Source organism: Erythrolamprus reginae, chromosome 1 (assembly GCF_031021105.1).
Source record: "Erythrolamprus reginae isolate rEryReg1 chromosome 1, rEryReg1.hap1, whole genome shotgun sequence".
Taxonomy (NCBI): domain Eukaryota; kingdom Metazoa; phylum Chordata; class Lepidosauria; order Squamata; family Dipsadidae; genus Erythrolamprus; species Erythrolamprus reginae.
The window spans coordinates 4,543,710-4,567,730 of record NC_091950.1 but is presented as its reverse complement, the minus strand read 5'-3'; the positions used below and the strand labels follow the sequence as shown (position 1 = coordinate 4,567,730).

Sequence of the window (24,021 nt, the reverse complement as noted above, 5' to 3'; positions counted from 1 at the left end):
GCCCACCCCCAACGAGGTTGGGCCAGAGGCAGCGTGTACATGTGGTAGAGTGGTTCTCGTTGGCAGGGGCCCAGAGCTGCTTTGGGCTTGGGGGGGAGGGGAGGGCAGGGAGGGAGGCTGGGAGGTGAACAGGGGTCTGCTGAGACCCAGCACACAGCCCCTGCTGCTGTTGCTGCCGTTGCCGCCGTGCTCCTTGGTGTTTGGGCTGTCTGACTTGAGCATGGATCCTTACTGGCATCATCAATGTCCCACCTTTATCTAGCTTAAATGTCTCCGTCTGGTTCTTGCTCGGTGTGGAAGCGAGGTTGTAATAAATGTCAGATACTCTCTATGGCCGTCTGTGTCTTAAATGTTCAGAAGGAAGGTAGCGGTCGGAGGGGCCTTGTCAGCGCAGAGGAAGGCTCTTGACGCACCCTCCCCGAAGGCCGCTTGTGGGGGAGAGAGAGGGAGGGAGGGGAGGGGATGGGTGGGGGGACAAGCGTTGGCTGGCCTAGGGGCACGTCGGACTTCGCAGAATGGAGAGGTTCCGAGAGAAACCGGCATCTGTCCTGCTGATCTTGGTTTCTGCGTCCAAGCCCCTCCCCCCCCAACCTGGCCATCTAGGCTTACTGTCCGGCGCTCAGGAGGACAGCAGTTATACTGTTGTTCAAACAGCAGCCTGGACCTCACATGATCCCAAAAGCAGCAGCACCCTCGGAAGTGACCCGAATATCTTAAGATCCAGCAGAAGAGAAAATGATCTGCAATCGTCGTCCTGCGCTGAACTCTCGACTGACTTTTTGTCTTTCTGTTCCCTTTGCCTCCCCAACCCTGTTTCTGTTCGCATTTACCTGCCCGGTTCTCCACTTCGGCATCGTCAGGGCTGCGCGTAAGTACAAGCGCCCCCCTCCCGGTCCCTCCTTCCCCAAAGCGGGGCTGGGACAGGGCCGCTTAGCGCGGGGAGACTCACCTCTCTTGGCCTCGTGTGTCTTTTTGCCTGCAGGGTGGTTGAGTTCAAGATGGAAGAGAGCATGAAAAAGGCTGTGGAAGTGCTGAACAAGCACAGCCTCAGTGGGAGGCCCCTGAAGGTGAAGGAGGTGAGCTTGGAGCCGGCTACTGGCGTGTGTTGAGGGCAGGGGAAGGAAGCAGACCTCTCAAGCCGAGGAATTGCGGTGGGGGGGCTTTCCCTGCACCCCTCTGAGGACTCTCTTCTGCAGGAGGCTTGAAAGCGTCTTCCTCCCTGTTTTAGGATCCTGAAGGCGAGCATGTCCGAAGAGCTGTGCAGAAGGCCATGGCAGCCTCTGGGAGCGGGATGGGCATCAGCCCTGGCGCCGGCGGGCCTGGCATGATTAACATCCCGCCCAGCATTCTCAATAACCCCAATATCCCTAACGAGATCATCCACGCCCTGCAGGCTGGCCGGCTGGGCAGCACCGTGTTCGTGGCCAATGTAAGTTGCCTCTCTATCAGTTTAACTTGATTTAAATCATCATTTTTATCATCTCTGTCCCGCAGCGGCTCCTTCGCTGACCTGCCGTTGCCTCACCAACAGTCCCATCCACTTTAATGGGACAGCTGGTGATGTGGCAGTGACAGAACAAGGTGAGAGTTGTGGCAGGCAGCAGGTGAGTGGATGCCCCCTAACGGGTGCCGCCATGATGGATCCGAAATGACGGGTGCTCTTTAGTATGACATTTATAAGCTGCTTAGAAGGTTTCACTTTGGTTTTTTACTTCTTGCCCCTCCTCCTCACTCTTAGAGCCTGGTGGTAGAGACGCATTTTATCTTCAAACAGTCATAGAGTTTGCAGCGTATGTAGATTTTCAAATCAATGGGATAAAGGAATAGACCTGAACTTTGTTTCATGATTGGTCTCCTGGTTACTGTGAAATTGTATGAATGCATCAATGCAGTACATAATAATAATAATTTATTGGATTTGTATGCCGCCCCTCTCCGCAGACTCGGCTACAGCACGGAAACTGCTTTGGTCGCGTTGATGGATGATCTCTGGCGGGCCCGGGACAGGGGTTTGTCCTCTGTCCTGGTGCTTCTTGACCTCTCAGCGGCTTTCGATACCATCGACCATGGTATCCTTCTGCACTGGCTGGAGGGGTTGGGGGTGGGAGGCACTGTTCTCCAGTGGTTCTCCTCCTACCTCTCCGGTCGGTCGCAGTCGGTGTTCGTGGGGGGTCAAAGGTCGACCCCTAGGTCTCTCCCTTGTGGGGTGCCTCAGGGGTCAGTCCTCTCCCCCCTGCTATTCAATATCTACATGAAACCGCTAGGTGAGATCATCCAAGGGAATGGGGTGAGGTATCATCAATACGCCGATGATACCCAGCTATCTCAGTTAGCAGAGTTTGGATTCATCTAATCAGTTTGCCAAAAATTTAAATATTGGAGAACATACAAGCTCATGCTGCATAACTGAGCACCATTTCATGCTGAACAAACTAAATCCTTTTAATAGATTTTTACTCCAAAAGTGTTTTATTAAAATAAATTTGATACAAATAAAAAGAACCAACCTGATTTAAATTTTAAAAATCTAATTTTTAAATTTTTTTAAATTGATTTTTATCTACCCTGCTTGGGTCTGAAAGGAAAGCCATTTTCTTTCTTGCTCTCTGGTGGGAATGGAATTAGCCCAGTGTGGGACAATCCTATCCTCTTGCCTATTGAATAGTAAAATAATACACATGGCCCTAAACTATTGTTCAGATCGCTCATGGTTGTATGATATAAACCATTGTTTTACAAGCCATTATCTGGGAGGGTTGGATAGCTCTTGCTCTTATCTCTTATCTGGATCCCTGTCAATCTTGGTTCAGACCCGGGCTTCGGTCAGGCTAAGCCCAAGAACAACATACAGCCAAAGAGCATTTCTTCATTCATTTACATGAAATAATTTAATTTAATTGATTTATATGCCACCCAATCCCGTGGGACTCAGGGCGGCTTCTACAATAAAATAATACAATAAATAGAGTGTTGCCAGACTTAATGTGCAGTTTGATCTGATCCAGGATTTTCCACCTTTGGCAAGATGGATGGACTTTATTGTAAATTATATTTTTTATATTGTTGAAAGCCACCCTGAGGCCTTCGGAATTGGGTGGCATAGAAGTCAAATTAATAATAATAATAATAATAGTAATAATAATAATAGTAACAACAACAACAACAACAATAATAGTTATTATTGTTATTGTTATTGTTATTGTTATTATTATTATTATTATTATTATTATTATTATAACTCCCAAAATTCCCCAGCCTGTTAGTCCACCCATTTTAAAGTCGCACTGCTTAAGTAAACCCATGTCCCAGACAAGCAGCTAACCTGTCTCGTTCACAAGTGAATGTGGCGGCAAGTCCTGAGTTGGCCATATCAAAGTTTGTTGCAGAAAATTAAATCCAGAAAGCACACACAGGCAGACTGATGCAGCAGGGTTCATTTAAATAAAAAACTTCTTTATATACAAGAAGAACAGATGAATATTTACAATACCAACGTAGCTTCTTCTTCAAGCAGTTACAGGCAGCAGAGAACAGTTAGTTTCATTTCAGCAGAGTGGGCTGAGCCACGCCCAGCCTTCTGGCTTCAGTTTCGATTCTCTGCACAGACTCGGATGAGTTTAGCTCTCATTAACTGACTTAGTTGCTGTGCCTACTCATTGGCCGACCTTGCTACCATTGGCTCTCTCAGCTCATGAATAATCTGATAGGCCGCCGTGTTTCAAAAGTTCCGATGTTAACGTTCAAGGGTTGCTCCCTGCTCGCCCCCTCCTGTCTCTTCCTTCAGCTGGACTACAAGGTTGGCTGGAAGAAGCTGAAGGAGGTTTTCGGCATGGCCGGCGTGGTCGTCCGAGCGGACATCCTGGAAGACAAAGACGGGAAGAGCCGGGGGATCGGGACGGTCACCTTCGAGCAAGCCATCGAGGCCGTCCAGGCCATCTGTATCCTTTCTTCGGACTAGACTGAGGATCTGGGACTGGGTTTGGGTGGCTCTGGGATAGAACCGATTGGGTGGCTCACCTGCTGAAGGGACTTCGGTTCAGCCTTCCTCCAGAGGCTGATTAGGAATGGCTGGGAACTGCCTGTAACCATCAGTTGATGGGTCAGTGGAGATTGCAGAGGGCTGCGGATGGGCCGACGCAAACACCTCACCAATTCAAACTGCTCATTGTACTGAGATGTGTGTCATGTATGCTGATTGGCTCCAACTTCCTGTTGGCATAGCAAATAGCCCTTAGGTTTATATGATGCTTCCCAGTGCTTTACAGCTCTGTCTAAGCAGTTTACAGAGTCAGCCTATTCCTTCCTCCCTCCCTCTCTCCCTCCCTCCCTCCCAGTATTTTAGAGCCCTCTCTAAGTGGTTTACAGAGTCAGCCTCTTGCCCCCAACCAACTGGTTCCTCATTTGACCCACCAAGGAAGGAAGGAAGGAATGAGGGAGGCAGGAAGGAATAGCAATAGTATTTAGACTTATATACCGCTTCACAGTACTTTTACAGCCCTCTCTAAGTGGTTTACAGAGTCAGCCTCTTGCCCCCAACCAACTGGGTCCTCATTTGACCCACCTTGGAAGGACGGAAGGCTGAGTCAACCTTGAGCTGGTTCAGGCTCAAACTGCAGTCCGCAGATGTTGCTTGCAATACTGCATTCTAAACACTGCACACAAACACACACACACCCATGTTTCCTACGGCGTGGGGCGAGGTAGGGGGAGAAGGCAAGGCACATGAAAGAGGAAGATATTTAACATTTGTTGAAATCTAAAAGGCCCTACTTTTGCGGTCTCTGTTAGACCAACGTTATGACCGGAAGGCCTTGACTCAATGCTTAGCTATGTTCAACGGGCAGCTGCTCTTTGACAGGCCGATGCACGTCAAGATGGTAAGTAAAGCGGGGTTGCCTACACCCATCCCCTCCTGGTCTCTTCCCCTCTCCTCCTTCCCCCCAACATTAAACTTTTCTTTTAATGTTTCAGGACGAACGAGCCTTGCCAAAAGGAGACTTCTTCCCTCCGGAGCGGCCCCAGCAGCTTCCTCGTAAGTCTCCAGAGCTCGCTAGTTGTGGTCCCTGGATGGGCTGGAGAGAGTGGGTGGAAGGAAGATAGATAGATAGGTAGATAGATAGATAGATAGATAGATATTGCAAAAACCTATTTGATTTGTTTTCTGCCTTTAATTCATGAGGCTACTAGACAGGACACATTTTGAAGCAGGAGAGGGGGTGGGGGGGTGTTTCTGTTTGGACAGTAATGCAGAGGTCTCCAATTTTGGCAACTTTAGGTCTTGTGGACTTCAACTCCCAGAATTCCTCAACCAGCTTTGCCTTGCTGGCTGAGGAACTCTGGGAGTTGAAGTTCACAAGTCTTAAAGTTGCCAAAGTTGGAAATCCCTGTGGGGGAGAGGTTTGGTGTTTCTTGTGAAACAGCTTCACGCCCCCCCCCCCCCCGCCTCCCGGGAGGCTCCTCGTGTTTCGCCCTTCCCAGGCTCCAAAGGCTTCCCTGGAACCGGGGGAGGATAAAACGCCTTTCCCCATTTCCTGGAGGCTATCTGAAAGCCAAAAACACCCCGTGTGAGCCAAAAATCAGTTGGCCATCACATGCATGTTGGAGTTTAGCTAGAGCAACGGTTTGTGTGCCAGCAGATACGGCTCTGTGACTCCCATGCCATAGTTTTGCCATCACTGGCCTGGAGTGTCCAGGATTTGCGAAAAGTTGACAGCTTGCAGAAAACAGCTGGCCCTGCCTGAGGATGTACATACAACACAGCTCTTTTAATTGAAAGGAAAAAAATATTCGTAGCTCAGGGTTCAAATTTGTGCGGTCCTTGGCTTCCTCTGAGCTGGCTTGTTCCCTTGCAGAAGTTGCATTACCCAAACTAGGCAATGTGACCAGTCCCAGGAAAGAAACCAGCCCCCTCAGAGAATGCCAAGGACCCTACATAACTTTTAGCATTGAGAATATTGACAAAATCTTGTTGTTTACATTTTGCATTCCTTAACTGCCCATCTCGCCCAGATGAGGGGTTCTGGACAGTGATTCGTGCTGTCATTCGAGAGTGAATGGAACACACTATTGGCCTCTTCGCCAGAGGACACCTGCCTACTTCCTTTAAAATGTAGAAGGGCCAAGTTCATAACGAGTGTTTGCAGGAAGGTGCTTTTTAAAAGTGTATCTCTAAAAGAACACACACTTTTCTAAGAGTATACAAACCTGTTCTGTTATGTAGCTGTTTGTTATCCCAAAGGTGCTTTTTCAGAGGGCAACTGGACTTTCTGGTTTTTCCTGGAAGACATTTTGCTTCTCCTCCAAGAAGCTTCTTCAGTTCTGACTGGTGGGGATTGAAAGGATTTATATTCCTTGCAGAGAGCCGGACATTTGCATCATTTTGGAGACCGTTGAGGCCACTTGGAGGTTTACCTGTGTCCTTGGTGTCCCCTGAGTAGCGCAAATGGTTCCTGTGGTCTGCAGTTTTATTCCTCTCAGAAGTTCACCATTCCAAGGGTGTCCCTCCCAAGTTGCTTAGCTGAAGGTCTACAGAGATTCTCGGGCATCCAGGTCGGTTGCCACCTGGAAAAGCACCTTTGGGACAACCATCATCTGGATGACTGAGAACTTACTGACCTTGAGCTGTTTGTTGCCTAAATGCCTTCAGGGCATCGGACCAGAATTATCTCCGGGACCGCCTTCTGCCGCACGAATCCCAGCGACCAGTTAGGTCCCACAGAGTTGGCCTTCTCCGGGTCCTGTCGACTAAACAATGTCGTTTGGCGGGTCCCAGGGGAAGAGCCTTCTCTGTGGCGGCCCCAACCCTCTAGAATCAGCTCCCCCCAGAGATCAGAATTGCCCCCACCCTCCTTGCCTTTCGTAAGCTCCTTAAAACCCACCTCTGTCATCAGGCATGGGGGAACTGAGATATTCCCCTTCCCCAGGCCTATACAATTTATGCATGGTATGTTTGTGGGTATGTTTTTTTTTTAAAAAAAATAAGGTTTTTAAAAATTATTTTAAATATTAGATTTGTTACATGTTGTTTCATTATTGTTGTTAGCCGCCCCGAGTCTACGGAGAGGGGTGGCATACAAATCTAATTAATAATAATAATAATAATAATAATAACAACAACAACAACAACAATTAAAAAATGGGAAACGAGGCATTGACTCTCCATTGTCCATCATTGTTGCAGATGGCCTTGGGGGAATCGGCATGGGACTGGGGCCGGGAGGAATACCGATCGATGCCAATCACCTGAACAAAGGCCTGGCCATGGGCAACATCGGCCCTGGAGGTGAGTCTTCCACCTGCTCCTTTTGGGGTCAGAATCAGAATAGAGCTGGAAGGGACTTTGGAGGTCTTCTAGTCCAGTCCCCTATTCAAGCATCCTATACCATTTCAGACACATTTCAAGTGACTGTCCAGGTTCTTGTTAAAAACCTCCAGTGATGAGGCATCCACAGTGTCCGAAGGCAGTTGGTTAATTGTTCTCTCTGTCAGCAAATTCATCCTTGGTTCCAAGTTGCTTCTGCCCTTGATCAGTTTCCATCCATTGCTTCTTGTCCTGCCTTCAGAGGCTTTGGAGAATAAATTAACCCCCACCTCTTTGGGGCAGCCTCTCAAATACTGTGTCAAGGTTCCAGGTAACATCCGAACTAAATCATAGTCAAGAGTCAAAATACTCCTCAAAGTTCCCATTTATTTCCGGAGTCATCCTGACACCTTCACAGGGATACCTGGATCTGAGTTCCCCACTCAGTTGAAAGTTCACCTCCCTTGTCCGCCCCACCCACAAACTTGTCACGTTACCCACTCAGATTGTGCCAGTGTGGCCAGTCCTCCTTCCGCTTCCGCCCAGGTGGGTGGGCATAGGATGGCCTTAGACCCCTCGAAGGAATGCTTTGTGGCTGCATCAGCTCCCTCATAAAAATCACCCCTCCCAAATCCCCATCAACATCAGGCCTTCTAGAGAGAGAGTGTGGCAAGCTGTTTGTTTGTCACCAACCTCTGCGCCCGCTTGACATACTGGAATGCTGCAACCATGCTGGGTTTGTTTTCCTACTTCCTCAGTTTCTAGCCACAAGAGAGATTTCCTTCCTTCTCCTCTTTTACCTTCCTCTTCGATTTGGGAGTCTCCCAGGTGCCCCGGCCTGTGGGCCACTGTATGACGAAGGAAGCCAGATTGAGGCTGCTTGCTCCCCACAGACAGGCCCCAAGTCAGAAAGCGTAACAGCACAGGCAGTCCTGAACCACCACAACTGAGCTCGGAATTTTATGTTGCTAAGTGGTATATTTTCCTTTTTCCTGGTTTAAACCAACTTAATGGCCTTTTAAATTTCCTCCGCATGAGTAGGAGTTCACCTTTTGAATAATAAGAATTATATAGGGGATTTTAGAGATACTTTGGTGGGGCATGATCAAAAAAAGGTTGGGAACCCTTGCAGTAGAAGAAAGGAAAGGAAAGAAAGATAAAAAGGAAAGGGCACCAAGGAAGCACTAGAACGTAAACGTATATACTGCTTTCCAGCCCTCTTCTGAGCAGTTTATTGCCCCCAACAATCTGGATCCTCATTTTACCCACCTCGGAGGGATGGAAAGCCGATTCATCCTTGAGTTGCCTGTCAGGCTCGAACTGCTGGCGGTGAGCAATTAGTTAGTCCGCAGTAGTTTAAATAAAAGCTTATTTAAAGATGTCCTCAGTTGTGTAGAAGAAAAGTGGGGGAATACCTGGAAAAAACAACAATGAGAGTCCACAGTCGGAGAAGGCAGTCGGTCACCTGCAGAGCTCCATCCTAACCTCTGCGCCAGGGTTGCTGCTTTTAATCCCTTCTGGTTTCATGCGCATTCACACAAATGCTTTTTTTCTAATTTTTAGGAATGGGCATCGAAGGCTTGGGCTTTGGAATGAATAAAATGGGAGGTAAGTCCTACAGCTGGAGGGAAGTAGGCAGCAGAGCTTTGACAATGATCGGAGATCATCCAGAATCTTCCATAATAACTGACAGCTAAATTGGGAAGCCAGGCTCTTGCATTATTATTTTTGTTCTTCTAACAACCCCATAATCCCTTCTGGGATGGAGTCTGGGCAACGGAATAGAGCCGGCAGAATATTTACTGGCCGGATGCCCTTCTTCTCCCCAGTGTGGAGTTTCCACATTTGGAATAATATTGTGTCCAGTTCTGGAGACCTCACCTACAAAAAGATATTGACAAAATTGACAGGTCCAAAGACGGGCTACAAGAATGGTGGAAGGTCTTAAGCATCAAACGTATCCGGAAAGACTTCATGGACTCAATCTGTAGAGTCTGGAGGACAGAAGGAAAAGGGGGGACATGATCTAAACATTTAAATATATTAAAGGGTTAAATAAGGTTCAGGAGGGAAGAGTTTTTAATAGGAAAGTGAACACAAGAACAAGGGACCACAATCTGAAGTTAGTTGGGGGAAACATCAGAAAATCAGTGAGGAAATATTATTTTACTGAAAGAGTAGTAGATGCTTGGAACAAACTTCCAGCAGACGTGGTTGACCAATCCACAGTAACTGAATTTAAACATGCCTGGGATAAACATATATCCATCCTAAGATAAAATACAGAAAATAGTATAAGGGCAGACTAGATGGATCATGAGGTCTTTTTCTGCCGTCAGACTTCTATGTTTCTCAGTGTGCCCAGAGAGAGGAATATCTGCCTCTACTTAGGATCGAACTCTCAGCCTCCTGACTGTGAGGCGAGAGCTCCACCTCTAGGCTACGGCACCACTTGCTAAAGCCAGGCTCTTGCCTTGCACCCCATATATTAGCCATGAACATTAACTGCCCGCGGATGGTCTTTGGCTTGGAGGCTCAGCACCCTGTGATCTCGGCACCTTCAGCTAATCTGGCCAGGCCAGGCAATGATTCAGCCTCGGTTCCTTGATTGATCTCTTGGTCCAGCTGAGAAGTCCAGATCAGAGGTCTCCAACCTTGGCAACTTAAAGATATTTGGACTTCAACTCCCAGGATTCCCCAGCCAGCATTCGCTGGCTGGGGAATTCTGAAAGTTGAAGTCCAGATATCTTCAAGTGGCCAAGGTTGGGAAACACTGGTCCAGATGGTCCAATATGTGCAAGAAGAGTGCATAAAACCTCCCTATTTCACCACCTGGGCCAATTTGTGCTTCTGTTTCAGGGATGGAGGGTCCTTTCAGTGGAATGGAGAGCCTGGGCCGTTTCCCTTCCGGAATGAACATCAGCCGGATGAGCGGTAAGTACGTGGTAGCCTTTAGCGCCTCCACTGCTGCCTTCCTTTTGCACCTGTGCACCGCCCCCAATGAGAAAGGTGTGGGGGTAGTAGTCCCGAGGCTTTGTAATTCCTGGCTAGCAGGCTACTGAAAGGGAAATGGAAGGAGGACCTGGGTTTGTAGGTCCTTTGTTCGAATGTTTGTCTGTCGGTCTATCTGTTTTTGGGATCAACCTGATAGACTAGATCAGTGATAGGGAACCTATGGCAGGGGTGCCACAGATGGCACGCAGAGCCATATCTGCTGGTACGCGAGCCATTATTATTATTATTATTATTATTATTATATTTTTTATTTTTTATTGGATTTGTATGCCGCCCCTCTCCGTAGACTCGGGGCGGCTAACAACAGTGGTAAAAACAACATGCGACAATCCAATACTAACACAGCTAAAACCCTTATTTTAAAACCAATCATACATACAAACATACCATACATAAATTGAAGACGCCTAGGGGGAAAGAATGTCTCAGTTCCCCCATGCCTGACGACAGAGGTGGGTTTTAAGAAGCTTACGAAAGGCAAGAAGGGTGGGGGCTATTCTAATCTCTGGGAGGAGTTGGTTCCAGAGGGCCGGGGCCGCCACAGAGAAGGCTCTTTCCCTGGGCCCCGCCAAACGACATTGTTTAGTTGACGGGACCCAGAGAAGGCCCACTCTCTGGGACCTAATTGGTCGCTGGGATTCGTGCGGCAGAAGGCGGTCCCGGAGATATTCTGGTCTGGTGCCATGAAGGGCTTTATAGGTCATAACCAACACTTTGAATTGTGACCGGAAACTGATCGGCAACCAATGCAGACTGTGGAGTGTTGGTGTAACATGGGCATACCTAGGGAAGCCCACGATTGCTCTCGCAGCTGCATTCTGCACGATCTGAAGTTTCTGAACACTCTTCAAAGGTAGCCCCATGTAGAGAGCGTTACAGTAGTCGAGCCTCGAGGTGATGAGGGCATGAGTGACTGTGAGCAGTGACCCCTGATCCAAATAGGGCCGCAACTGGTGCACCAGGCCATTGGCAAACGCCCCCCTCGCCACAGCTGAAAGATGGTTCTCTAATGTGAGCTGTGGATCGAGGAGGACGCCCATTGTCCTAGCTCAGCTGCAACGTGCATGTATGCCAGCCAGCTGATATTTGGCTTGCACAGAGGTTCTGGGAGGGCGTTTTTGGCTTCTAGAGAGCCTCCAGGGGGGGTGTAGGAGGGCATTTTTACCCTTCCCTGGCTCCAGGGAGGCTTTTGGAGTCTGGGGAGGCTGAAACACGAGCCTACTGGGTTCACCAGAAGTTGGGAAACAGCCCATTTCTGGGCCCCGGGGGTTGGGGGAAGCTGTTTTCGCCCTCCACAGACATTGGATTATTTCCCCTAAGTGAGGATGGGGCTTCCAGGTGCATTTCAGCGACCTCGCCAGTTCTATGGGAAGAGCAGCCACTGAAGCTTTGGCCATCTACCTTGGGGATATCTGCAGCCCCGTATTCAAAAGTTCCAGCAGCCACCCCCTTCCCCAGAGTCATGCAACTGCGGAAGCTCTGGCACCGGACCAGAATATCTCCGGGACCGCCTGCTGCCGCACGAATCCCAACGACCAGTTAGGTCCCACAGAGTTGGCCTTCTCCGGGTCCCGTCAACTAAACAATGTCGTTTGGCGGGACCCAGGGGAAGAGCCTTCTCTGCGGCGGCCCCGACCCTTTGAAACCAACTCCCCCCAGATATCAGAGTTGCCCCCACCCTCCTTGCCTTTCGTAACCTCCTTAAAACCCACCTCTGTCGTCAGGCATGGGGGAACTGAAATTTTTTCCCTTCCCCCTAGGCTTATAGAATTTATGCATGGTATGTCAGTATGTATGATTGGTTTCTTAAATTGGGGTTTTTTAAATTAACTTAAATATTAGATTTGTTTACATTGTATTATTATTGTCGTTAGCCGCCCCGAGTCTACAGAGAGGGGCGGCATACAAATCTGATTAATAAATAAATAATAAAATAAATAAACCTGGCTACCTGCATGGCTGTTTTTTCAGCATCCTGAGTTCGCACGATTCTGTTTTGCTAAAAGAAAACACACAACCCCTGGTGTTTGTGAGGGGGAAATGGGCCCACCGCAAACCATTGGGTTTAACAACCGCTGCAACAATTGCCATTTACAACTGCCCCAAGATCATAACTTTGGGACAATTGTTATGAGCCTTGGTGGTGCAGTGATTAGAGTGCCCGTACTGCAAGCTGCTCCTGCTGGCTGCAGTTCGTCAGTTCAAATCTCACCACCGGCCCAAGGCTGACTCAGCCGTCCATCCTTCCGAGGTGGGTCAGATGAGGACCCCGATTGTTGGGGGCCTTAAGCTGACTCTGTAAAGCATTGAGAGAGGGCTGTAAAGCACCCTGGAGCGGTAGATCAGTCTTTTGTGCCATTGTGGGTTTTTTTGTTTTTTATTTAAAATAAATTTTATTGAATTATATACATATTAAAAAACACAAAAACAGATCGGTGTGTTTTCAATTTGTTAATACAATTGTAGAATGTCTGTTGTAAGACAGTACAACATATATTCCCATCCCTCCCCCCTTCCCCGCTGCATCTCTGCAGTCTATCTTGTTGTAAGTACACGGATAATCGTACCGTGTTTCCCCGATAGTAAGGCAGTGTCTTACTTTTTTTTAACCCCCAAAAGCCCCCCTATGTCTTACTATGGGGGTATGTCTTACATTGGAAAAAAAATTGAAAGGGTCCTTTTAGCGGCGCAGCAGCGAGGAGGCGAAGATTGGGGTTTCCCCTTTGCGTGGGCGGCGGGGAAGACCCAGGGAAGGGATAGCGGCTGTGGTTTGGATTAAGCGATCCTAATCCCCCAAAAGGATGAACTCCAGCCTCGGAAGGCCGATGAACCGATGGCTACGAAATTAAGGCTTTTCTTTGAGAGAGAGAGAGAGAGTGGGGGATAGTCGTCGTCGGAGCGCTAAAGACCAGGGCAGAGAAAGCGCGAGCTGCATGCGGGAGAAGCGGAGGAGGAATCAGGCAAGCCGAATGGGAATCCCTCCCCTGCCCTCCCTCGCTCCATTCCCCGCCAGCAATTCCTCCGCAAACCCACCTCTACCTCCTCGCTCTGCAAGTGCCGAGACAGGCGGACCACATTGCAAAGGGCTGCCTCTCCTGCCGCCGCTGCTATTGCTAATGCCCGGGGCTGTAAGCAAAACCCGGAACGGACTCACACAGAACAGGCTCCCATTCGGCTTGCCTGATTCCTCCTCCGCTTCTCCCGCATGCAGCTCGCGCTTTCTCTGCCCTGGTCTTTAGCGCTCCGACGACGACTATCCCCCACTCTCTCTCTCTCAAAGAAAAGCCTTAATTTCGTAGCCATCGGTTCATTGGCCTTCCGAGGCTGGAGTTCGTCCTTTTGGGGGATTACGATCGCTTAATCCAAACCACCGCCGCTATCCCCCCCTCGCGCGATTCCTTGCACCTTCTTCCCAATGTTATATCTGCGGTTCAGCCTCCTTCCCCGTCGAGAAAGCGTGTGCAGCGGGGAAGACCCAGGGCTCCCCCCCCCGCAATACCCCCGTGTTTCCCCGAAAGTAAGACATATGTCTTACTTTCGGGGTATGGCTTATATTAGCCAACCCCCCTGAAACCCCCCATATGTCTTACAATCGGGGGGGTCTTACTATCGGGGAAACACGGTATCAGCGAGATTATACATAAATTATACATATATACATATATATACCTATATAGAAATAACAATAATAATACCACAGGTAAAAAGAATTTGTCAACAAATTAAATAAAAGTATTATTTATCTATATTTGAATTTCTTTTGTACTATCTTTCATTTTTTGTTTTAACCTTATGTACATCTATTCTTTTTTCGGTTGTTAACCCAATTATAAAAGTTTTTCCATGTGTCTATATCTTGCGATTTTTCTCTCGTTTTTGTGCTATTGCTATAACTGTGATGGGATAGAATTATGGAGGTTTCCATTTCCTGTCTTGTCTCCCAGAAATGGACCGTGCCATCGGAGGGGGATTCGAAAGGGAGTTCCCGAGAAACGAAATGGGGATGCCCCGCAGTTTTGGAGAGACCCTGGAGAGAGGCATAGGTACGTCGCCTGGACTATGCACTCAGAGTGAATTTAATTTAACTTCTATGTCACCCAATCCCAATGGGACTGTGGGGGAGAGGCCTTACTTTGCTAGTGGAGACACCTCCCCCCCTGGACCAAAGGGGGCTGATGAGAGATAGCCTACAAGGGGGGGAAGGGGCTTCCTGGGGGCTGATAGTAGGGGAATGGACGGACGCTTTTTCCTGCCAGGACTGAGGAATGCCTCCTTCTCTTTCCTCTCCAGGGGGTGGTGGCGGTGCTGCCACGATTCCGGCCATTGACCGGATGGCTCCAGGACTGGACCGCATGGCAAGCAGCATTGACAGGCTCCCCACCGGCATAGGCCACGGGATTGACCGCATGGGCTCCGAGATGGACCGCATGGGGCTGGTGCTGGACCGCATGGGCTCCGGAGTAGATAGGATGGGGTCGGGCATCGACCGCATGGCGCCCCTGGGGTTAGACCACCTGGCATCCAGCATCGACCGCATGGGCCCCGGGATAGATCGGATGGGGGCCGGGCTGGGCTTCGGCCTGGACCGCATGGGCTCCACCCTTGACCGCATGGGCAGCGCCATGGACCGCATGGGCAGCGGGGTCGACCGGATGGGGCTGGGGCTGGACCGCATGGTCCCGGCGGGGATGGGCCCTGTGATGGATAGGATGCCCGCCGGTCTGGACCGCCTTGGGGCGGCCCCCATGGACCGGATGGGGCTGGACCGCTTGGCCCCTATGGACCGGATGGGGCTGGACCGCATGGGGGCGGCCGCGAGCAGCATGGATCGGATGGGCCCGGCCTTGAGCCAGGGCTTGGGGGCGGGCTTAGACAGGATCGGGCTGCCCATGGGGAGCACCTTCGAGAGAACCATGGACATAGAGCGGGGAAAATTTGCCGGAAACTTCACCAGCGCCCTCGGGACTGGAGGACCAGTGTCTGCCGCCGGAGTAGCCAGGAAGGCTTGCCAGATTTTTGTGAGAAATGTGAGTGGGGCCAATGTGTCTGTGTGTGTGGGGGGGGGGGGGCGGTGGGGGGGGGGTCCAGTTTGTCCCATGCTGAACTCAAAATGTTACGTGGTGATAGTAGCACACCACTGACATTGGGGGTGGGGGGTGCTCCCGGTGGAATTTGCGGCCTAGCCGAGACCTGCTTCCTAACCTGGGGTGGGGGGCGCAGGTGGGATACCTTTGGAGATTCTCCATCATGCCGGTCATGGTGGTCTCAAGGGCCCCTTTTCTTCAGGAGTCCCTGGACGTTCTGGTTTTTGTTGGAAGGCGTTTTGCTTCTCACCCAAGAAGCCCTGACTGGACGAGTCATTGAGGCCGCTAGGAAGCTTGTCTATGTTCTCAGGTTCGCCTGAGTGGTGCACTGAGCCAGGGCGGTGCAGTGGTTAGAGTGCAGCACTGCAGGCTACTTCAGCCAACTGCTAGCCGTAGTTCAGCGGTTCAAATCTCACCAGCGGCCTAAAGTTGACTCAGCCTTCCCCCCTTCCGAGGTGGGTCAAATGAGGACCCGGATTGTGGGGGCAATATGCTGGCTCTGTTAAAATGTGCTACTGCTAACATGTTGTAAGCCGCCCTGAGTCTAAGGAGAAGGGCGGCATAAAAATAAAATAAATAAATAAACAAATAAATAAATAAACAAATAAATAAATTTTGGACAGAGAGGACCGCTGGCTTGAAAGGGGTCCAAGATGCCAGCTGTGTCCAAACTGAACAGCCCTCTCTCAACAGAGCGGGAGGGATACGACATCTCCTATCTCCAGTCTACTGCACGGTAATTTCAACAGTCCCAAGAAGGCTCCATGGCCATATTCACCACGCAGGTGACCCTGAGGACACAGATAAATCTCCAAATGGCCTTAACAACCCTCTAAAAAAGTACACCAATGACCAGCTGTCTACCAGGAGTATAGATCCTTCCATTCACCACCATTCGGTCTTCGGAGAAAAAAACCCCCTGAAAGTCCACTTGCCTCTTGAAAAAGCACTTTGGAGATGACTTTGGAGATGACTTTGTGGCGCCCTTTTCTCTTTGTTCTCCCCAGCTTCCTTTTGACTTCACATGGAAAATGCTGAAGGACAAGTTCAACGAATGTGGTAAGTGGCTCATGTATGACTTTAGGGCTGTTTGTAAGAGGGAAATTGCCAGGAGCAAGTGGCCTGGGGGAGGAGCCCATCACTGTACAGGTGCTGCAAGGGGTTTGATCCCCAGATGGAAGGAAAGCGGTTCTGGTCCCCCCGATTCGAGCTGAAACGCGCTCAGGCCGGAGCCTGTGGGAAGAAGGAACATTGAAAGCCCTTTGAAAGCAGGTGTTGGCATGTCTTTGTCATTTCAAAGCGAGATGGGCATGAAACTAATTGAATAAATAAATATTTATTCAATTAGAGCGCTGGTGAGACCACATTTGGAATAATATTGTGTTCAGTTCTGGAGACCTCACCTACAAAAAGAGATTGACAAAATTGAACGGGTCCAAAGACGGGCTACAAGAATGGTGGAAGGTCTTAAGCATAAAACGTATCAGGAAAGACTTCATGGACATTTAAATATGTCAAAGGGTTAAATAAGGTCCAGGAGGGAAGTGTTTTTAATAGGAAAGTGAACACAAGAACAAGGGGACACAATCTGAAGTTAGTTGGGGGAAAGATCAAAAGCAACAGAAAATATTATTTCACTGAAAGAGTAGTAGATCCTTGGAACAAACTTCCAGCAGACGTGGTAGATAAATCCACAGTAACTGAATTTATTTATTATTTATTATTATTTATTTATTTAGATTTGTATGCCGCCCCTCTCCGCAGACTCGGGGCGGCTCACAACAAAGTGAAAAAACAATTCACAACAAATCTAAATTTCTACTAAAAACATTTAAAAACCCCATTTTCTAAACACACATACATACACACATACCATTCATAAATTGTATATGCCCGGGGGAGATGTCTCAGTTCCCCCATGCCTGACGACACAGGTGGGTCTTAAGGAGCTTACGAAAGGCAAGGAGAGTAGGGGCAGTTCTAATCTCCGGGGGGAGTTGGTTCCAAAGGGCCGGGGCCGCCACAGAGAAGGCTCTTCCCCTGGGGCCCGCCAACCGACATTGTTTAGTTGATGGGACCCGGAGAAGGCCCACTCTGTGGGACCTAATCGGTCGCTGGGATTCGTGCGGCAGCAGGCGGTCTCGGAGATATTCTGGTCCAGTGCCATGAAGGGCTTTAAAGGTCATAACCAACACTTTGAATTGTGACCGGATGTTGATCGGCAACCAATGCAGACTGCGGAGTGATGGTGAAACATGGGCATACCTAGGTAGGCCCATGACTGCTCTCGCAGCTGCATTTTGCACGATCTGAAGTTTAATTTAAACATGCCTGGGATAAACATAGATCCATCCTAAGATAAAATACAGAAAATAGTATAAGGGCAGACTAGATGGACCATGAGGTCTTTTTCTGCTGTCAGTCTTCTATGTTTCTATGTTTCTATATTAACAAAGGAGACTTTGTAGCTCAGGGTTGACACGAGGTCTCCTTGGTGAGCTTTCTTGCCAACGTGCCTTTTTTTAAATAATACATTTTATTATTATTTTTATAATAACAACAACAGATACACACTACATAAAACAAACTGCAGGGCTTACTTTTCTTAGCAAAATGTTTCTCTAAACCAGTGTTTCCCAACCTTGGCCACTTGAAGATATTTGGACTTCAACTCCCAGAATTCTCCAGCCAGCAAATGCTGGCTGGGGAATTCTGGGAGTTGAAGTCCAGATATCTTCAAGTAGCCAAGGTTGGGAAACACTGCTCTAAACTATCACAATACTATTACAGTGATCCCTCGATTTGCGCGTTCTCGATTAGCGCGAAACGCTGCAACGCGGTTTTTCAAAAAATATTAATTAAAAAATAAGTCCGCGTTTTTTTTGCTATACCACGGTTTTTCCCACCCGATGACGTCATACGTCATCACCAAGAGTCACTTCTCTGTCTCTTTCTCTTTCTTTCCTGTCACTATGCTTCAATCATTTTCTCATTTCTCTTTTTTCTCCCCTTTTTTCTATCATTTCTCTCTCTCTTTCTTCCTCTCTCACACTCTCTTCCTCCCTTCTCTCTCCCCCCCTCCACTTGCCCACGAGAAGAAAAAAAGCAACCTCTGCCGGGCAGCTCCCCTTGTGCCCCCGCTTTGTGCCTGCCTCTTTTGGGGATTTCTTTTTCTTTTCTTTTTTGCGCTGGCGGCGGGAGCTGTTGGGGAGGGCTCTGCCGGGAAGGCCTCTCAGCTGCAGAGCCGAATGGGGGCAGAGGCAACTGCGGAGCCCGGCGCTGGGGCCATGCGAGGCTGTTCATCCAGGGGGGCGTGGACTGGCAAGTCGCCCTCCTTTCTCTCTCTTTCTCAAGATCGCTTGCCGCTTGCCTATTGCAGCGAAGGAGGCGAAGCAAGGCTCCAAGCTGCAAAGCGGCAAGCGGCAAGCGATCTTGGGGATTCCCCTTTGCCTGGGCGGCGGGAAGACCAAGGGAAGGTTCCTTCAGCCGCCCAACACCTGATCCGCTCCGCAGCGCGGCGGCAGCGAGGAGCCGAAGATGGGGTTTCCCCTTTGCCTTTACCCCATCTTCGGCTCCGCGCTGCGGAGCAGATCAGCTGTTGGGCGGCTGAAGGAACTTTCCCTTGGTCTTCCCCGCCGCCCACACGCAAACTCCACCATCTGCGCATGTGCGGCCATGAAAAAAATGGCGCACATGCGCAGATGGTGGTTTTTACTTCCGCATCCAGTATAACGCGAAAATCGGTTAGCGCGGGAGGTCTTGGAACGTAACCCCCGCGCTAACCGAGAGATCACTGTATACACTACTATTACATCCACCTGTGCAACCACCCACAAACCACTAAGCACTAAACCACCAAATCACTTATAACAAACCACGCAGCACAAACCACACTCATGCAAGGGTGTTACTCCTTATATATACGTTACAGCCAATCAGTTAGCAAACCCATGATTACATATTGATTACGGCTTACATCAGCCTTTCCTATGATTACAGATCATTTATTCACATTGCAATAAACTTATCTCTGACAGCTCAGAGTTCCAAGGACTCCCGCACAGTCCTTCTCCTCCTTCCCCCTCCTCCTCTGCAACCCCCGCTGCCTCCTAGCACTGATATTACGTAATGGGGTAATGAAACGCCAGCAAGAAGAAAAACCCAAGCTCCGAGAGCTCCGAGGACCCCACACACCCCGCCTCCTTTTTCTCTCCCGGTCCGCAAACCACATTCCCTTCTAGCACTGATGACGTTACATAATTGGGTCATGAGACGTCTTGCAAGGCTTGGAAGCCAAGAAATGTTTGTTTATTTAGTTGTTTCTTTGCTTGATTTGATTTGTATGCCGCCCCTCTCCGTGGACTCGGGGCGGCTAACAACAGTGATAAAAACAGCATGTAGAAATCCAATACTAAAACAGCTAAAAACCCTTGTTATAAAACCAATCATACATACAAACATACCATGCATAAATTGTAGAAGCCTAGGGGGAAAGATTATCTAAGTTCCCCCATGCTTGACGGCAGAGGTGGGTTTTGAGGAGCTTACGAAAGGCAAGGAGGGTGGGGGCAATTCTAATCTCTGGGGGGAGTTGGTTCCAGAGGGCCGGGGCCACCACTGAGAAGGCTCTTCTCCTGGGTCCTGCCAAATGACATTGTTTAGTTGACGGGGCCCGGAGAAGGCCAACTCTGGGACCTAACCGGTCGCTGGGATTTGTGCGGCAGAAGGCGGTCCTGGAGATAATCTGGTCCGGTGCCATGAAGGGCTTTATAGGTCATAGCCAACACTTTGAATTGTGACCGGAAACTGATCGGCAATCAATGCAGACTGCGGAGTGTTGTTGTGGATGGTTTTAACTTTAAAAAGGGGGCCGAAAGTCGTGGCGATCCAGCCCAGCCGGGAGACCCATGACGGCCGATGGATTCTCTTGCAGGGCACGTGCTGCACGCGGACATCAAGATGGAGAACGGCAAGTCCAAAGGCTGCGGAGTGGTGCGGTTCGAGTCTCCCGAGGTGGCTGACCGAGCCTGCCGGATCATGAACGGCATTCAGCTCCGCGGTCGGGAAATCGATGTCCGGATTGACCGAAATGCTTAAGAGGCCCATCTCCTTTTTTTTTTTAAAATGCTCTGGGGAAGTGTGGGGTGGGGTGGGCAGTGAGCCTTGATTTGTAATTCTTGTTTATGGTGTATTTTCCCCCCCTTTTTTAAAAAAAGTGCCCGGATGTAAGACTGGCAAAGATAACAACTCTGCTGCTTTCCGGAGTTATTTTAAAAATCTCCTTTTTAAAATCTGGGATGGTTCCCTCCTCCCCCGTTATTCATTTTGTCTGTCTTTACCTTTTTTTTTTTGAGGCAGTTTTTTAAAAACCATTTAAGACGCCGAATTCTGGTTCTTTTTGTAGTGACTCCGTCTTTGTTGAATGGAAAGAAAACAAAAACGCCACATTTTTTGCATTGTGTCTGGAAGTAACTCCCTTCCCCTTCCCTAGGAACTGCTGGCTTTCACTCCTTTGTCCGGTTCCTGACCGGTGAAAGAATTTGGTGGAAAAATTCTCTTTTTTGGAGGAGGTGAAAGCTGGTCCTGATCATTGTGTTATCCATTCCCCTTTGGAAAGTAGTTTGTTTGCAACCTTTTGCAGGCGGGAAGTGTTTGGAAATGTGTGTGAATAGAACAACAGTCCGACCAAAACTGTATCCTGGACGACATTAAAGACGTTTCTATGTGACTTAACGTTACCTCAGTTCTCCAGTTCTTTGGCATCTCCAGTTCTTCTCATTTAATTAAAGTGATATGCCTCCCGTCACACCAGTGAGTCCACTCTGGGCGGCTTACAAGTCATAAACACGTAAAATATTAGGGGAGACTAGGATAGCGCTATTTTGGTCTTGTTCTCGCCTCATCAGCTAGCCATACCGTTACTGGGTTTGATCCTGGGGCCTCTGCTTTGTAAGGCAGACAATTAACCTCTAGGCCACCAGATTTGATCCCTTCAGCTTTGTACCAAGGAGGGGCTGTATGTTTTTTATGTCGGATCACCCTGGTATATTGAAGGAACGTCACAGCTCCTTTTTGCCTCTAGGCCCAACCCAGGGCCATTTCAAGGCAGTTAATTTATTCATAGCTAACCAACAACAACAATAATAATAATAATAATAATAATAATAATTTATTAGATTTGTATGCCATCCCTCTGAAGACTCAGGGCGGCATACAAATATGTTCTGTATGTATCACGTTTTTGCTGATACATACAGTACATCTATATATGTATGTATATGAATGTATATGTACTGTATGTTTATATGTATGTATATATACACTGCTCAAAAAAACAACACAATATAACTCCCAAGTAAACCAAATTTCTGTGAAATCAAACTGTCCACTTAGGAAGCAACACTGACAATGTCATTTTGTTGTCAGCAGCAACATTTTGTACAGAACAAAGTATTCAATGAGAATATTTCATTCATTCAGATCTAGGGTGTGTTATTTGAGTTTTCCCTTTATTTTTTTTTTGAGCAGCAGTTTCTATGTGACTTAACGTTACCTCAGTTCTCCAGTTCTTTGGCATCTCCAGTTCTTCTCATTTAATTAAATTGATATGCCTCCCGTCACACCAGTGAGTCCACTCTGGGCGGCTTACAAGTCATAAACACGTAAAATATTAAGGGAGACTAGGATAGCGCTATTTTGGTCTTGTTCTCGCCTCATCAACTAGCCATACCCTTACTGGGTTTGATCCTGCTTTGTAAGGTAGACAATTAACCTCTAGGCCACCAGATTTGATCCCTTCAGCTTTGTACCAAGGAGGGGCTGTATGTTTTTTATGTCGGATCACCCTGGTATATTGAAGGAAGGTCACAGCTCCTTTTTGCCTCTAGGCCCAATCCAGGGTCATTTCAAGGCAGTTAATTTATTCATACTAACAAACAACAATAATAATAATTTATTAGATTTGTATGCCATCCCTCTCCGAAGACTCAGGGCGGCATACAAATATATTCTGTATGTATCACATTTTTGCTGATACATACAGTACATATATATGTATGTATGTATATGTACTGTATGTATGTATGTATGTATATACACACTGCTCAAAAAAACAACACAATATAACTCCAAGTAAACCAAACTTCTGTGAAATCAAACTGTCCACTTAGGAAGCAACACTGACAATGTCATTTTGTTGTCAGCAACAACATTTTGTACAGAACAAAGTATTCAATGAGTGTGTGTTATTTGAGTGTTGCCTTTATTTTTGTGGGCAGCGTATTTGTATCTAAAGTGTCCTTGCTGACTTTAAACTCCCTTGGCCCCGGACTCTGGCATCACACAGCCCTGCTGAAAGCTCCCTGGGGTTGCAGCTATCAAAATATTCTCAGTGGCACAGGGGATCCTGGACTTATGACCACAATGGGGCCCAGAATGACCGCCGCTAAGTGAGAACAGTCGCTAAGCAGGTTTTGGGCTGCTTTGCTGCCTTTCCCGCTGCACTTAAGTCAGTGTTTCCCAACCTTGACAACTTGAAAATATTTGGACTTCAAGTTGCCAAGGTTGGGAAACACTGACTTAAGTGAATCAGTGCAGATGTTTGGTTAGCGACATGGTTAAAGTGACCCTGGCTTCCCCCATCGGTTGTTAGGCTGCAGAAGGGAATCACGTAACCCTGGGACTCTGCTCGACGTAAATACGACAGTTGCCAAGCGTCTGGATTGGGATCACGTGTCTGTGGGGATGCTGCAAGGGATGTGTCAAAAGCAACCACAAGCCCCCCCTTTTATGGGGGGGGGCCTTTGAAACAAGTTCTATCTACTACCTGTAGAATAGAATAGAATTCTTTATTGGGCAAGTGGGATTGGACACAAGGAATTTGTCTTTTGTGCAGATGCTCTCAGTGTACATAACAGAAAAAGACATTTGTTAAGAGTCATGAGGTACAACAATGATTGTCAGGGGTCAAATAAGCAATGAAACTATATTAATAAAAATCTTAAGGATATAAGCAACAAGTTAGTCATACAGTCCTAACTGGGAGGAAACAGAAGACTGACGGCAGAAAAAGACCTCTTGGTCCATCTAGTCTGCCCTTTTACTATTTCCTGTATTTTATCTTAGGATGGATATATGTTTATCCCAGGCATGTTTAAATTCAGTTACTGTGGATTTCCCAACCACGTCTGCTGGAAGTTTGTTCCAAGGATCTACTACTCTTTCAGTAAAATAATATTTTCTCATGTTGGATGATAGGAATGATGAAGGATGATAGGAATGATGAGAAAAAACTAGTAGAAATAGAAGTGCAAACTTAGTAAAAAGTCTGACAGTGGTGAGGGAATTATTTGTTTAGTATAGTGATGGCATTCGGGGGAAAAGCTGTTCTTGCGTCTAGTCTTTTACTATTATTATTTATTAGATTTGTATGCCGCCCCTCTCCGCAGACTCAGGGTGGCTCACAGCAATAATAAAAACAATGTACAGTAACAAATCTAATATTTAAAAAATATCTAAGAACCCCTTATTTAAAAGCAAAACATACATGCATAAACCGTATAGGCCCAGGGGAGATGACTCAATTCCCCCATGCCTGACCACAGGTGGGTTTTAAGGAAATTT

At 48.0% G+C, this 24,021-nt stretch overlaps 1 protein-coding gene across 1 annotated transcript; it reads left to right on the top strand.

Moving 5' to 3' along the window:
• Positions 1–32: 32 nt before the first annotated feature.
• On the top strand, positions 33–21,132 carry HNRNPM (heterogeneous nuclear ribonucleoprotein M). Its single transcript, XM_070743850.1, has 13 exons — positions 33–868; positions 983–1,076; positions 1,229–1,429; positions 3,785–3,938; positions 4,828–4,877; positions 4,972–5,032; positions 7,181–7,282; positions 8,864–8,908; positions 10,160–10,234; positions 14,260–14,358; positions 14,606–15,342; positions 16,407–16,458; positions 20,333–21,132. Exons 1-13 carry the CDS (start codon positions 516–518, stop codon positions 20,494–20,496), a joined length of 2,187 nt encoding a protein of 728 aa, XP_070599951.1. The 5' UTR covers positions 33–515; the 3' UTR covers positions 20,497–21,132.
• The last annotated feature ends 2,889 nt before the right edge of the window (positions 21,133–24,021 follow it).